General features: G+C 42.7%; 2 protein-coding genes across 4 annotated transcripts in view; one reads left to right on the plus strand and one right to left on the minus strand.

Annotated features, from left to right (window-relative positions):
* Positions 1 to 15,889, plus strand: part of lmbr1 (limb development membrane protein 1) — a 29,238-nt gene that overhangs the window by 7,107 nt on the left and 6,242 nt on the right. Inside the window, exons 6-12 of the mRNA XM_088282664.1 lie at positions 4,464 to 4,596; positions 6,305 to 6,373; positions 6,480 to 6,544; positions 6,828 to 6,900; positions 9,524 to 9,613; positions 11,149 to 11,225; positions 11,578 to 11,655. Of these exons, the coding sequence (XP_088138790.1) occupies positions 4,464 to 4,596; positions 6,305 to 6,373; positions 6,480 to 6,544; positions 6,828 to 6,900; positions 9,524 to 9,613; positions 11,149 to 11,225; positions 11,578 to 11,655 (585 nt within the window). The remainder of the gene's footprint in view (positions 1 to 4,463; positions 4,597 to 6,304; positions 6,374 to 6,479; positions 6,545 to 6,827; positions 6,901 to 9,523; positions 9,614 to 11,148; positions 11,226 to 11,577; positions 11,656 to 15,889) is intronic.
* The window catches only part of rnf32 (ring finger protein 32), a 34,595-nt gene that overhangs the window by 6,116 nt on the left and 12,590 nt on the right, over positions 1 to 15,889 (minus strand). The gene's annotated exons all lie outside the window — the stretch shown is intronic.

A 15,889-nucleotide genomic window follows, 5' to 3' on the forward strand; every position in this document is an offset into this window, starting at 1 on the left:
GATCCTGAAACGAGTTGCAACCAGTCTGACCCCTTGACTGACCCAGCAGAGGGCCAACAGGTTTCATCTGGCTGTTAAAGAAACTCCTCATCAATCTCATCCTAAGCCGATGATGAGGAGTGTGTTTATTGTGGAGGGAGGGGCAGGCGGGGGAAAGGGTGGGTGGGGGGGGGCAGCAGGCGAACGTCTCACCGAGCAAACCCCGCGTGGTGTTACTAAGATACTCGTCTTTGTTGCGCCTCCACAATGGAGGCTGGGATATTTATTTCAAATCTCCTGCACATGCAGACATTTTTCCCAGGCCTTCTTTTGGGCCAGGAATATAAAGTGGTGTTTGCATACCTTCCTTTAAGGTCACAATGTCTCCCTAAAGCTGTCCGTTACAATGTTGGTTGCCATGGGAACATATTAGCTCCAGCCGGGAATTTAAAAAAAAAAAAAAAACAAGCACGTTGGTCAGGTTTTTTTCCCCTCCTCCTCCTCAATTGATGTTTTTTTTTTTTTTTTTGTCCTGCGATATTTTGTCATCACGAACTGAATGCATCGTAAGAACTGGAAGTGGTTTTCATTTAAATATTTACAGGAATCATTTCACTGCTGCGTTAGTGTAGATTAATCGGACATTTCGTCGTACAAATTCAGGTTATGTCGCCGGGGTTGGAGCGAAATACCGTTGTAAACCGGGGACACCCTGTACAGCAAGAACAAATGTATTGGCTTATGGAGGGGGTTATTCAACCTTTAGAAAATTTACATTGAAGTAAAGCGTTCGTCTCGCCCCTTTTCACTGTTGTTTTTGATGTCTGTTTGGTTTTGATGGCATTTTTCTGCACCAAATTCATCGAACGTTTCGGACCTGAAAAACTAAAGGCACGTCAATGATCAAGCCCTGGAGTGGGTTACTACTCCTCTTCGACTAACGAGCCTGTACAAAGTGCTAACATTCTAATATTAAGATGCTGAGCTATATCAAGTGGGCAACTTAAATGCAGCTAATTTAGCTCAGAGGGACAATTAGGATTCTGATTGATGAATTGATCTCAAGGATGATGTTGATGGAAACGTTGAGCTTTATAGCGTGATGAAAAGAAGCACAGACGCAAGAACAAGCAAGTGGTCATTTTGTGTCGACCGTAAACAAGTTGGTTTTTATGCGACCCATCGCTCATGTTTGAACAATACGACGTGATGCCGATCATTTTCCATGCGCCTCGCGTCGTTATCGAGAAGTCTTAGAAGTCCGGTCCTGCGCTTTACAGGCCGGCGTGTCCCCCCTCTCTGTCCTCTCTGCTTTGCGTCTCCCCACACGGTCATTGCGGCGCGGCCCTCGGCCCTTCAACGTAGCGCTAATAAGTCCTCGGGCATCTGGCAGGGTCTTTTTCTCCTCACCCCCTCCCGTACTTACACTCTTTGGGCTTTGGTCCGCATGTTTCTGACAGCCAACGGATGGGCGTTGCCGTGGATGAGCTCGGATGCTAACATGATAACGTTTGGAAAGCTAATATGTACAAAAAGTACTAAGGGAGATTGATAAGAATTTTACATCACGCCCTGTCCTTGACCCATTGAACAAAATGGCGGGAAAAAAAACTAACGAAAACAGACGATAGTTTGCGAAACATACGTGAGTGTGACATGTGACAGAAACTACATCAAACAAACACAAAATGAAGACGAATTAGGTATGTTGATGAGGTTTTCAGTAAATGGTTAATTGGCCAACAGTTAACAGCAAGCCGCTCACCTGAGCTCAACACAGCCATCTCTACATTCTCAATCACTAACTCTCACGCACCTTGTAAAGCCACACGCAATCAAGTCACAGATGTTACAGTGTGGAATGTGAGGAAGGCGACCTCCAGACACAAAAATAACATTTGTACCTCATGTGCGTGTTTTGTTGTTCAATAATGCAAAATCAATTTGTATCCAATTACTCATAATGTATAGAATAATCATTGAAGATGATGGATCACACACAAATCACGCTCAGAACCACACCAAGATGTCACCAGTCCAATGATTAAGACGAACTCAGGGACGCAAGTTGAAAGCATCCTTGCAATGTGGCTGTTGAAATGTCAGCATGCTGTGTTTGTGTTGTGGCTACTTTCTGCCCTTTGATCTCTACACGCGTTGCAAGTGGTTCCGTTTTGCACACAAGCCAAGCAGGCCCCTCGCTCGATGTCACGGCGAGGATCGGGGGATGCTGAATATTTCAGAGCGGCTATATTTATCCCAAGTTACACAATTAGAACGTCGAGAATAGAAACTTTCAGCGCGTCTTTTTTTGTTTTTTTTCCCCCTCATGCCTTCTGCCAGTTGACAGTTCGTTTGATCGGCGACGTCTTCGTGGGACCAGCCTATTTATAAACCATCGTTTAAAATAAAAGCTTGCTCGCCTTCTCGGGGTTGAACAAAGCTCTGTGACAAGAATAAACGAGAGCAGAGATGATAGCGAGGGAGGTGACAAGCATTGCCTTTGCCCTAAATGATCTGAATGGCTAATGTTGCGAGGCTTATAAATGATTGAGAGCCTTTCTAAAGGGAATACACCTTCAGGACGGCATGTGCCGCTGCGTTAAGGTGGACCGGTGCGCTTGAGCGGACGCGCCGGCCTGCACGCGCCTCCTTAAGAGCGCGCGTGCGGCCCCTGAAAGCATTCATCTCTCTCTTCTTCTCTCACCTCGCCTGCCTCCTCTCCTGGGAGGGAGATGCGCTCAGACACCGACTCCTCTCCTGTCTCTTTTCCTCCACATCCTCCTTTTGAAATCACAATCGGCTCCACCCCGCGAGCCGCCCAGTTGTCCGGATTGTCAACTCTCATCGCACTCGCGAGTGCGAGTCTACCTCATGGGTCGGATCTGCGTTTAGTAGATTGACTATATTAAATGTTAGATCAATAAAATAGTGCCATGTGGCGGCTGCAGTGTCAGGCACGGCCACAGTGAGGCACTCCTCAACCTGCACGTGTTACTTGACATGGCGTCTGGAGAATTCTGCACTCATGATCAAGATTTTCATTGTAGCTGATTCAGACTATAATGTTGTTTCAATCCTGCCTTTTAAGAAAGCCCGAGCAAGTATCTATACGTTTCAGAAAGGGTTAGATAGTTGTGTGTTATATGGACAAAATGTTCCTTCTCAATATAGGTCATAAACAATATATATTCCAATGTATAATCTCTCTTACGAACGCTTTTTTTCCCGCACGATAGCATCTTGCATCACTGTTTGTGAGATCGATCACTGTCATGGTTTCATGAAATAAAAGAATTGTGAAGGATAAGCGTTCTTGTGCTTTTTAGGTCTGATTTGAATGAATGTTCCATCAATTGCAGCGTTTGAAATGATTATCGCTTGGGTTGGCTGTTAGCTAGCAAAATGCAAATCATGATTTTGCCTCTGAGCGAAAAAACTCTGCTGGCTGATGACGTGACGGTATGGCAGCTTCAATCAGACAAAACTACATTAGGTCCCGTTAAGAATCTGATGTGCTTGTTTATTATTTGATTAATCGCTTCAGCCATGGTTTCAAAAACAGCAAAAATAGAATTCATTAATGTTATTACTATTTAGATTTCTTGTCTAAGTATCCAAAGAACTGTGGGAGGTCTATGAAAAAATGCTTATGCCATTGCTCAGGGTGTTGGCAATTTTGGACAGATTAAAAAACAAACACAAAAAAAACTTGCCTGCCTGATTTCATTTGCGCAATTCCGACCATTTACACTCTTAAAAGGTTATCCCACAATTAGCGGGGGCCGCTTTCAAAGGGAGACCCCCTTCGCGTACCTGTTGGCAAACGCTGACCAGCGACCGCAACGCCATTCCGCCTCTTAGCCGGTAACAAATTGCTCATGTGCAGCCAATTTAGGCGGAGCGCCCCCCCCACCCCTCTTGTTACCGTGCGCCTGGCCCACCGAGCTTACATGTCTGCACCAGCGCCCATCTATCTTGCCGCGCTAGACAGCGTGGCTCTCCAGCAGTGGGGGTAATGCAAACTGTGTGAACAGGTAGAGGGGGGGCACTTAATTAACCACTCAGCAGTTTGTGACCCGGAAAACCCAAATTACCCCAAAAGCCCGCCGTCTGCGCCGGCCAGGATACAACGGTGCTAGAGGAGCTCCTAATCGAGCCCAGATGGGAGGCCTGCCCTTGATCGCAGACAGTAGCTGACCTAGCACCCCCGCCCTCACCTCCTTCTTTTTTAATTTCACCTCTGCCAGTGCCCCGTTTGAGGCGCTTTATAGAGCGCAATATGTGTATATAAAAGAGGCGTTTTACGCAGGCATCGGTGGGAGCGTTTAGGTCACGTTTGTGCGGCGTGAGTGTGGCGTGACAGGAGGAAACGGGACGTCAATGAAAATGAAGCCCGTTGGAAAAGAAATTGAAGCTGATAGAATTTGAGGGTTTATGACCTGTGTTGAGAAATTGACATTTGTTATTTTTGTGCACTTTAGGGTATAAAGGCTCGCATTTTGGAGACCTTTGTGATGCTCTTCTTGCTGGCTCTGCTCATCCTGGGCATTGTGTGGGTGGCGTCGGCGCTTATTGACAACGATGCCGCCAGTATGGAGTCACTCTACGGCAGAGGTATTCAATTAAAAGTCACAGAGGTCCACGACGAAAATTTCTTCCAATTAAAAGGTCCGAACCAAAGTCCAACTTCCCGATATGTCTAGCCTATGTTCACATTTTTATATAGTTTCAATATTTAGTCATTTTCAACAGAGCGCACTTCTATACTAAATATTAAGCAATGTTCCCATTAAACACCTTTGCCAGTCAAACAAATATAAGGCGTTTATTTCACATTCAAGAAAATGTGGCTCCAGGAATTTAAGGGTGCCACTTCCAGAAAAAAATTCTAAAATATCTCCTGCAGAAATATATCAAGTGCTAAGCATTGAGTTAACATCTTTTACCTTTTTTTTTTTTTTTTTTAAATCAAAGAGTTATCAGCCTAAAAAAAACGGAAAGCCTAATTATCCAAGTAAACCAGGTTTTTTTAACTTCTCTTAATGAGAAAAATGAGTTTGTGACTGCCTGCCAGTGACTTAATTCTGGGTTGGAACGGAGTCAGGGCCATTGGGGTTTGGTAGATTATTTCACACATCTGGGCTTTGTGTTTTTTTTTTTTCAATACTGTTTGTGCAACCACATTTAAGCACTCCTTCACAACTTCCCCATCACTTGAACGTTTTTTATGTTTCCCCAAAATCCATGATACTTTTACTGAATATTCGTTTGCATGCCGCTGGGATGTAAACGAAAATGTAAAAATCTGTTGTACTGCACTCGAAGTTCGATGTTTTTGCATGCGCTCACCTCAAACGTCAGCGGATAACTGTGCACAAAAGGGCGGTGCCAGAACAAAAGTAAATTTCTCCGTCCATTCATTTAAAACAAGACGCATCGACCTCGCTAACTTTTTAGCAAGGCATACTGTCAGCAGCACTCTCTTCCGGTCTGCGGCGCAATTGGCAGTTGATTGTAAAGAAAAGATTTGATTGGCTCAAATCAGTGATGCCTTTTCCGTATTTACTAGAATTGCAGCGCCAACGTTTGCGAATGCGCCCTGAAAAAAAAATCATCATAGATTGGCCATGGGTCCGGTCCGAATCATCCGCGGTCCGCCATTTGGTGATGCCTGCTCTACGGTATGAGTACAGTCGCATCCACTAAAATGCAAATTAGATTTATGAAGGCGTTATAACCTCATAAGACAAGACGTTACTACCTTATGAGACAAGAACAAGTCAAGTAGGCCAACAAAAGAACATTTCAAGTTGCTTTTTTTTTTTACCCCTTTTGTGGCAAGCCATTGGAAGCGTTTACTTTAAAAAAAAAAAATTTTGCTAATAAATGTGATTAGAATGACTTTTTCAATGATTTGGAGTGCTGTGCTCCAATTTAATCTAAAACCAAATGGATATGTTGGAGGTTGTAAAATTGTTTGCCGCCCCAAAGCAGACAAACTTGACCCAATCTGTAATTTAGTGGTTATTTAATATTTTGTTTTCGATATTATTCAAGTTATTTTCAATGCCTTCATTTTACTAACAAAGGATTTCTCTCCATTTTTGTCTGTTTATTTTAATGTATTCATTTTACTTCTCCATTTTTAATTGTATCATTTTATTTGACTAATTATGCATCATTTTATTTTAAAGTTTTACTTTACCAATAAAGGTATTTTTGAAAATTTAATGAATTTATTATTTTTGAATAAAAACAATATTGTTGTTTTTTATTTTTTTTCTTCTCTCAAATGGATTAATATTAGTATTTCTTTCCATAGACCTCTGGGAATTCTACTTACCCTACCTGTATTCCTGCATATCTCTGATGGGAGGACTGCTTTTACTCAGTAAGCCTTTTTACTAAATGTCATTTAATCTAGAGCGCAGTACTTTTTCCCATTCCGGCACTTCGTATTCAAACGGTGGTCCTAATGGGCTTTATTTTTCTCACAGTGTGCACTCCTGTGGGATTGTCAAGAATGTTCACTGTTATGGGCCAGTTGCTCGTGAAGCCAACGGTAGGTCACTGCAAACGAAGGTTTGCGGAATACCGCTACAAGAATACCTGAATGTGCAGTTTGATCAATAGCGAAAATGGACAAAATTGGAAAAAATTGCAGAACATTAAAGAAAACGGAGAATTCTACGACAGAGTGACAAATCTGTCCATCTCTCAGCTCTTTACAAATCCAGCCACGGACTACAAATACGTCACCAACTCATCCTCCCATCTGCCATCCCTCCAGTCCCACTTCGGGCCTAATTATAACCCATTTCCATCTCCTCTCCCTCACTCTTCAGATCCTGGAGGACCTGGATGAGCAGATTTACTGCATCCATTTGCAAGAGGAAGCCCTTCAGAGGAGATTAAACGGTACGTCTGTCCAAGACCGAGGGGAAGGGGTCGAACGACCCTATTGGGTGTGACTGAGCTGGAATCAATTAACAGGGAAGGCGCGGTGACACACGCACGCACACAAACACTCACACACACGCACGATCGGCTTGCTGCTGTCCCGCTCAGTTTTGTTTCTACCTGGGTCAATACTTGGAGCGGGAAAGTTGATGTCGACTAGTTGACTAGTCGGTTCAACCCCTAATTCATGGATACACAGCTGTTGTTAAAAATGTTGTCTTTCAGTTTCCGAAACAGTTTTTCATGCAAATATTTACTCTAGTCGCGACTTTTACACGGAGCTCCCATCGTGAACCAAGCAATCTTTGCAAGTCCGATTTGAAACATTCATCAAGGCACTCTCAATGCTGATAAAACGATCGCCTTATTGACGGCCGGGCCTGGAATGGTATTGTCCAGCTAATGTGGTGGAAATTAATCTTTGACAAGAACTTTTGGCTCACTTCTGCCGTCACTGATTAACTTTTCACTGAGCTATAAAAAGGACATCAAGCAGAGATGCCGTTGTGCCCTCATTGACTTTGCTACAAAGCGAAAGTCTTGAGGAAGTTTGGGAAGGTGGTCTTTCTTCCGCCCTCGTCACCTGCATTTCCTTTTCTTGTCCTCTTCTGTTTGCAAATTCCTTGCGGAACACTGAAAATTCTCAAGAGGCAGGAAGTTTTGGCCACCTTCCAAAACCTACTTTAATATTAAGTCAAGCGCGCAACCAAGTGTACAGATGTGAGCGAATGAGGAGTCTTTTCACACCAGGGAGGTATGGGAGATCAACCTCCGCGATAGCGCGTGTTTTTAAATACTACGCTGGCCACCTCCATAGAGCGCCATCTGAGCGTTGTGCTTCCTTACGGCTCATACCGCGCTGCCACGCTTTGAACTAGACGACAGAATAATTGCAATCTCTGGCTTATCATTCCCGGGAGACGTTTGATCTATTCAAAGCCTCAGTGAGGGACACAAAAAGAAAGGAGTGGTCAACGTCTCAGTCGGTCCGTTTCTTTGCTCTGTACGTATATCTTGTGTACATGTTCATACAGTGGCTTGGAAACGCAGTTCAGGGAAAGTTCACGTCACACACTCCAAAGGTCTTGTTGTGTTGACAGATACGCACTGTTGAGCCGCATCAGGTGAAGGATTTGTTTATTGATGTTCACGTTTGCGCCGTGTGAACGCTGCCTGTGTGGGGGATTTCAGAAGAACACGATTTTGCCGCCTTAGCCTCTTTTACGTTAAAAGAGACACTCAATGCAACATATGATGGGCTAAGTCTCACTTTTAAGGAAAGTGGTCCTATTTTTTTTTTATAGGCATAATAAGAATAAAGTTGTTACTGAAACCAGACATTCCAAATTCAATTGAATTGCGCTTCATTTCAACAGGTTTGCCTAAAGAATATTGAAAACAAATTTGCGCAAACGGGAGTGTGAGTGGTGCCACAATGTCCTTGAAAGAATGTGACGTGCAGACAACGGCGCTCTGTCCAGATGCTCTGCGGCACGACGACCTTGCCTCTGACTGTCTTGACATGCTCGTTTGCATATCGTTTTTTTTTTTTCCTTCCCTCAATGACATCATTCTCCCGAAGGTTAGCGAGGGTATGTCGCATTACTCCGGCCGCCGCTAGCTGCAGAAGCCTCACTCAGCATCTCTGCCTCGCTGTAACTCAGCCTCTTACTTGATGCTGCCAGCAGAAGGCGAAGGCAGGATATATTTAACTTCAGTCGGGAGTGACGTCATTTCGGCTACTGCAGTTGAGATCCTGCCAAGGCTCCATTACTGCTTCACTCGAGTGATAATAGCGTCCTTTGTTTCCGTGATTTATTCGCTATTAAGGACATAATATCTATCAGATGAACCATTTATCTGCCGCGGGTGACATGCGGAGCCACGTTTCCACACAAATAATACATTAGTTTTCTTGGGGATGAGAGGATTGAACGGGCCGTGACAATTACTTTGGTGTTTGCTGGATTTTTTTTTTTTTCCCAGTCTCACCTAGGCACTATTTCTACCGTCATTTCAGTCAGCACATTGCTGACTACGTGACTGAACTGTCACTGGTGTTTTCATACTGAAAAAAAAATGGTGTGACATGATTAACGTCAAAATGAAAGTAAACCAGTGCTATTTGTAGGCTGTAGCAGGTGAGACATGCCGCGCGAAGCTGGATATGTCACTAATTGACATTTCTTAAATAATTGTCTATATTTATAGCCTAAACTGTAAATATATATTTCTATTAGCCTTTAACATTTTACTAAAATCACTGACAGCGTTTCCTTTAAAAACAAATTTCAGACAATTTGAATCAGAAGAAAAAGAACGAACGTGTGAGTGTACATGCACATACTGCAACCTCTTCCTAATTACCACCAACAAGCCACGCTGACCTCCTCCCCAATGAACAAAAGTTCGTTAGTGTCTCACTTACATGTCAATATAGTTCCTCGATGAAAATGACAACTTTTCTCTCAGTCAAGGCTTTGGAGCTCGGTGGGACTCCAAATCGTACCGTTGTTTGGTCGCACTAAGTTGAAGGTAGCATTGGAAATGGTCTTCTAAAACCTGGTTTTGTCTTGGTCAGGGTCATCCACGTGTGCATATACCCGAGCAGGCTTCACCCACCAGATCACTAAAGAACTGGACAGCGTCAGAAACATGAGGAATAAACTGGGTACGTATTTGTGACAAGATGTGATTTTGTCCTTAATAAATTATTCTGCGTCTATTGGCCACAGGAGTTCATGTTATATTGTCAAAATTTGCAGATCATAGCTTTTGTGGATTGCTTCAACATAGTTACTGTAACATCCTCACATGTGGCAAAGAGGAGCTCATTGTTGATACACTTTTCATTAATCCCATCTCATCAATTCCCGCCTCTCAAAGGTGCCACATTTTATGCTTTGGTGTGTTCAAGTATGTTTATTAACGCACGTGTGAAGGGCAAAACTATTAAAAAATATGCTGTGGTCCGATGTTTTATTTTTTGCGAGGCATTTATATTCATTTCAAGTATCTGAAGACGTCACTATGTTTTCATTTTGTTTTTCTATATTGCATTTTTCACTGATACAGGTGGAACATAAGCCTGCGATAAACGGGGGATTCACTATGTAATTTTTTTTTTTTTTTTTTACATATTGCTGACAGAGACTCTCTCTTTCTCCCCGTCTGCTTTTATTTCTTCATTTGGATGTGGACCAGACCTGCCTGATCATTTTCCATCCATTTTAGGATATTATAAATGAGGCTTTTGGGGAGCCGGCCGGCAGTGGCGGGTGGGGCGCAGGCGACAGGCACTTAGGGATATTGGACAAGAAGCAAACTTTATATTGTAGCGAGCCTTTTAGTGATGTCATTAATTTAGAAGGATGGTGCTTATAAAGTGCAGCTGGCAAACTTGTCGGCGGGGCGCAGGAGCGGGCTGCACTTTGAGAATAAGGACTGACGAGGTTGGAAATTGAGTGTGCGGCGAGTCAATATGGCCAAAGTCGTCGGCGAGGCATCATGTGACAGATGACAGTAAGCTGCATAAGGATGTCAATCTAAAACCTGCCCGCGAGGACACAAAACATACATTTTCATGCGAGATTTATGAGCGACAATTATGTGACGATGATTGCCACTAATTAAAGAGTTTTTTTTTTAGTTTTTTTTTTTTTTATAAATAGCCAGAGGGTTAAGCTGTTATGACAGAGGACGAGATGTTTGGTATACACACACCTGTGATGTGTGTATTAACCTTGAGGTTTCGCCGATTAATTAATTATCTACGGGGTGGAAACCGGTAATTATTCGTTTTCAGGATAGTTTGCTATGTAACATGAACTACACCTGTGGACGTTGAATTAAAGTTCATGTTTTGCTTGACACTCTTGAAGAAGTGTTCATTTTATACTTTTATTATTGTTTGTAGTTTTCAACTTTTTCCTTATATTTTTTTTTTGCCGTATTTTTTTTAAACAAGTCAAAGTATTTTAAAAGGTTCTCGGTATCCGACACTACCAGTTCTACCATCACAATAATCTTCTTGTTCAACATCACAGACCAGATGAACTCAAATGCAGACCAAAAAGTGCCTGTCACTGTCTTGAGAGTCCCATCAAGTCAAGACAAAGTGACCAAAAAGAGGATATAGAAACATAGCGGAACAAAAAGTGGTAATGGTGCCAATCTTTGTGTAAAAGAATTTTGCCCTATTTTCAGAGAGAAGAAAGCAAGCGCCTGGTTGGGAGAAGAACTTGCTGTATCCCATCGTCATGTTGATCCTACTTGCAGGAACGGTGAGTGACCCATTGTTAAGCCACAAACTGTTCACTGAGCTCATGGAAAATATTATAGAATATAATTTTGTTGAAAAAAATGCTGTAAAAAGTGAAGAAAAATCTATTTATTTATTTATTCACATTACTGCCAAAATGAAAAGAACAAATGTTTTTTTGGAATAAAAGCAAGACGCATATCTACTTGAGGATGAGCACTATGGAAAATGGATGGCAGCTGTTATCACATTCGCCAAAATGCTAACTTAATGCTACTAATATTTCGCTAAAACTAAAATATGTTTTGAGGCTCAGTTAAGTTTGTACAGCTTTTCATTTTGGGTCCGTACTGACTCTTTCTCTCCGTCTTCAGACAATCTCAGTTCTTCTAGTGGTGCTGAACATCCTCTATCTTCTCGTGGATGAGACTGCCATGCCCAAGGGTTCCACGGTAATCCTTCATCTTGAATTACAATCAATGGTTCTTAATCACTGGGTTGAGAATCCGCTACTTGGTAACGTTTAATTTTTAGGGAGCGGAGCATATATGCCACAAATGTACGTTATCACTTAGCCACTATAGGAAATTGTGGGGTCTCCTGCCTTTTTTTTTTTTTTTAACTACCATACAAAGACAAGTGGTCCGCGGCCCTGTGGTTGGCGACCGCTGGTCTAAGTGACATGCTTTTAACCCCCTTCCACACCTAAAATGGAGAGTCCTATCTGACCTGCCATGCGCTGAGACATAAATCAAATTCCGGATATGCTCAGGTGCACGTTTGAAAGAAAAGGCCCAGGCAGATGTTAATCGGGGCCCCAAGTTTTTTGTTTTGGAAGCTCATTGAAAGTCACGTCGCAGCACTTGCAAAAAGAAAAAAAAGAAAAATCAGCGCACGCGGCGGCACGTCTCAAGTCCACGATGGCTGAAAGAGCCGCTCTTCCTCGCTCGGAAGATTTTCATCTCCGCCTAACATGCAATGTGTGTTAAACTCAGCTTATCTTGTCTCATCTACACTGACAGAGGTGTACTGTATGTGTGTGAGTGTGGTTACATTCTTGTCTCGTTGAGGGCAACATTATGTATCGGATTTCTCCATCAATTCATTTTACGGTGTCTCGTGGAAAACTGACGGGGCAAAATACCCCAAATTACCATTGTTGAGTCCATTAAATGCTTTATGGCTCGATATATGTCAGGCCTCTCATTTTATAGTCAATTGCGGTCCCTGACCTGGTCGATAAAAATAAGTCTGATAGACACAACTTGCCATATAAAATGGAAGAAAGTGTGAGCTGGTTTACCCTTCGCGGGTATAAACAGCGTCCACTCTTTTTACTTGCATTAACGTTTGTCCATCCCTTTGTTCTCAATGAAAACATTTTCCAAGTTCCAATAGTAAAGTCAGCACGGATGAAAGTGATCTTGCCTTTTGAAGGACATGGAATCAAATTGGGAGATTTTTTTTATATGCAGTATGCAAGCTATCGTCAAAGAGGCGTGTCCTAATACTTTTGCCCGTTGTATGATCTCTGGATCCAAACGAAGTAAAAGAAGCTGAGCGAGAGTGTTGTCAAAGAGATCCAGACTGTGGGAAAGTCAAATGAGTCTGATTGTTGAGTGGTGGTGGGGAAGCGACACAATGGAATTGCCCTGTCAATGTTTGCCTTCCCCTTGCCGGCCAAGCAAGCTGAGCAGGCGGCACAGCATGGCGGTGAAACGGGATGACGGTGGTGATGATGAAGAGGAGGAGCAGGGCAAGCAGGTGGATGGCGATGGGGAAAGAGGCGAAGGGGGGAAAGGAGGAAGGGAAGTCTGTCAAAGGACACCTTGTTTTACAGCCTGATGAACAAGCACTAAGAGTGGCTAATAAAATTCTTACTGCAGGCCGCCTACTCTGCTAGTCCAACACTTGACACAGTATTTCCTTAAGTGGACTATTAGCTGCGGGCTCAACCCTTCCCCTCCAAGCACACGCATCAGCGCAACACGGCTGAATTTCCCCGCCGTTGGAAGCAATGACGTCATCGCAACAATGCAACCCCAAGCTTCACAATGCGACGATGAGCGCTTCTTACGCGAGTGCACTACTTGGCCGCAACCAGCAGAGGCGCTGTTGATTCAACCTCAACAAGCTCACTTTTGAACGGTTGTGTATAAAGCGGATATAAAAAGTCTAGACATCCCTGTTCAAACACAGAATGACTCAGAGATAAATCATTTTGAACAAAAAGACAGTGTTTTTGGGTAGGAGTCGTAAGTGTGGCAATATTCGCACATTTTTTTGCAACAAATCCTCCAAATTCGGACTATTACTATAGTTTGAAATGCAATGCAAAACTTCCACTGTTATCCCTCATTTAGATGTCGTTATTTAATAGCCAACTACGGGAAATGATGACAAGGAGGAAAAAATGTCTCTCACGGGGAGACTGTCGTCATCATAAATTTAAGAAGCTCCGCGGCCGAAGGCGCAGATAACACAAATCTTAGCTGCGGTTGCTTCTATGAATGAAGGTTAAACAAACTAATTACTAAAAATTGGTATTCAAATTCTACTTTGATCTGCAGATTTTAACAGCATAACTTTATGAAATTGAAGCGGATAACTGGATTATTATTACTGCAAACTATCACATCCATATAGTGCAAATAAATTCCTCAACAGATGTAAAAACAGGAGACATCCTTGGCTGAAGTAAAAATTTGACACTAACAAAAAGTTGACAACAAAAGTTCCTTTGTTAAGGTAGAAATTGGTATTTTTTTTGCATACTCCAACTAACTAAAAACAGCAGGCAATGAAAGCATAACTTCCTTGACTCAGGTGAAAATATGAAGATTTAGCACAATCTTGCTAAGTAACGAACAAACACCAAATGATTACTTTTTTGGCTGAGGTAAAAATCTGGAATTTTTGTGTGATCCTGCTAAATAATCAACAAAGGTTCAATACATTAAAAAATATATAAATAAAAAAAATCCTTGGTTGAGGCACAAGTCTGAATTTTTCAGTCAAATGCGGGAACAGATGAATGATCTTACATTTTTCCCCCAAACGTAGTTAATGTCTGCAAACAAGCCGTTAATGTGACGAGCGACAAATGTGATGACTGAAGTGCTGCAGGCTGTACAGACCACCCTTAACCTCAACCTCCCTGCACCCTCTCCTGTTGAGGCCCCCCCCCGACCCAACTACCACTTCATCCCATCGTCGGTCTTCCTGCTCCTGCAGTGAAAGGACGAGTTGAAAGGAAGCGCGCTGAGAAAGTTTGCCATCCTCGGCCTACGCATATGCGAGCGTACGCACGCACGCGCTCACACACAACCTCCCCCCCCTCCTGCCCCCCCCCCATTAATAAATGACATCACATGCCGTCTGCTAATTCCCCGTGTAACAGCACTGCGCCACGACTCTGCAGTGAGCTCACAAGGGATGACAGTTGCATAAAAAGGCATGAAACAACCTGCCAGACCGCCGCACTCCCCCCCCCCCCCGCCCCCTGCACCCCCCTCAGTCCTGGCTCCTTCACCAAACAAATCAAGATAATGACACTCAAGGTGGCTAAGAAAGATATAAAAAATAATTAGAAAGAATAATTTAAAACTTGGACCTCTGAAGCCTAACTTGGGAGTGTATTTGTCCTGCCATTAGCTTGACTTTTATGAAAGCTGTCATTTGGCAGCTTTTATTGACGGCGTCAGAAAGGTCATAATTTGACATTATGTATATGATGGAGCGTGTACTCCAATGCTGAAAAGTTAGTTATGATAAGTTGCAATGTCTCACAATTCTGTCCATTGTCTTCAAGACAACTGCAAATTTGGACATGGGATGTTTCGGCCTGATGCCAGATAAAATAAATAAATAAATAAATAAAAATTTGTGCATCTCAGCCAAGCTTAAAAGGGAAAGTAAGCCATTGACGGTCACTTCTTCGTTGTGAGTAGTCCGTACAATACAGTGTTCCTCCCAAAGAGCGAATGGTGGTGCCAAGTGTTGGAAAAGCAAATATTTAGCAAGTGACTCGAGCAATGAAGGCTATGTGCGGAGCATGTCGATGGATGGCTTTTCTTTTTTTTTAACTTCACTTTCAAAAGCCTTTGGGCATTCCGGCAGTGGTCGTGTTCAGGGCGGGATGTGAGTGTGTTTGCGCAAGTATTTGTTTGTGTAGTATTTATTTGTTTTTATCTTTTTGGCACACTCACAAACTGAACGCTCACTTCTATGGAAAGATGTTTTTTTTTTTGTTTGAACACCTGTTCACATATTGTACGAAGGGCCGTGATTTGAAAAGGAGGCTCTTTCATCTTGTTCCATTCAGGATTTTGATTGGCTCGCCACTCAAGAGGGGAAATTCTTTGCAGCAACTTACTTCGTACAATCTTTCTGTCTCGCTGGATTTACACGGGGGCTCCAATTTCCATTTAGTGCCGACTGTCTGTTTACATGGACGTTTTCAATCGGTCATATCTGATTTTACCGTTTATCTACATGCAAGATATTTAGAATTGTGTCATTTGGAATGTAAATTCCATTTAATTGCGTGTGTGCAATGCAAAGTAGAAATCTATTTTTGCATTCTCTTGTTAAATAATAAACAGGCAAAGTGACAAACAAATACATTCAACTATGAGGTAAAATTTGGAGTTTTAGTGTGATTCAGCCAAATAATAAAACAGCACG

The sequence above is a fragment of the Idiotropiscis lumnitzeri genome, chromosome 19 (genome assembly GCF_059441095.1).
Source record: "Idiotropiscis lumnitzeri isolate Australia: NSW breed Sydney's pygmy pipehorse chromosome 19, RoL_Ilum_1.0, whole genome shotgun sequence".
Classification (NCBI taxonomy): domain Eukaryota; kingdom Metazoa; phylum Chordata; class Actinopteri; order Syngnathiformes; family Syngnathidae; genus Idiotropiscis; species Idiotropiscis lumnitzeri.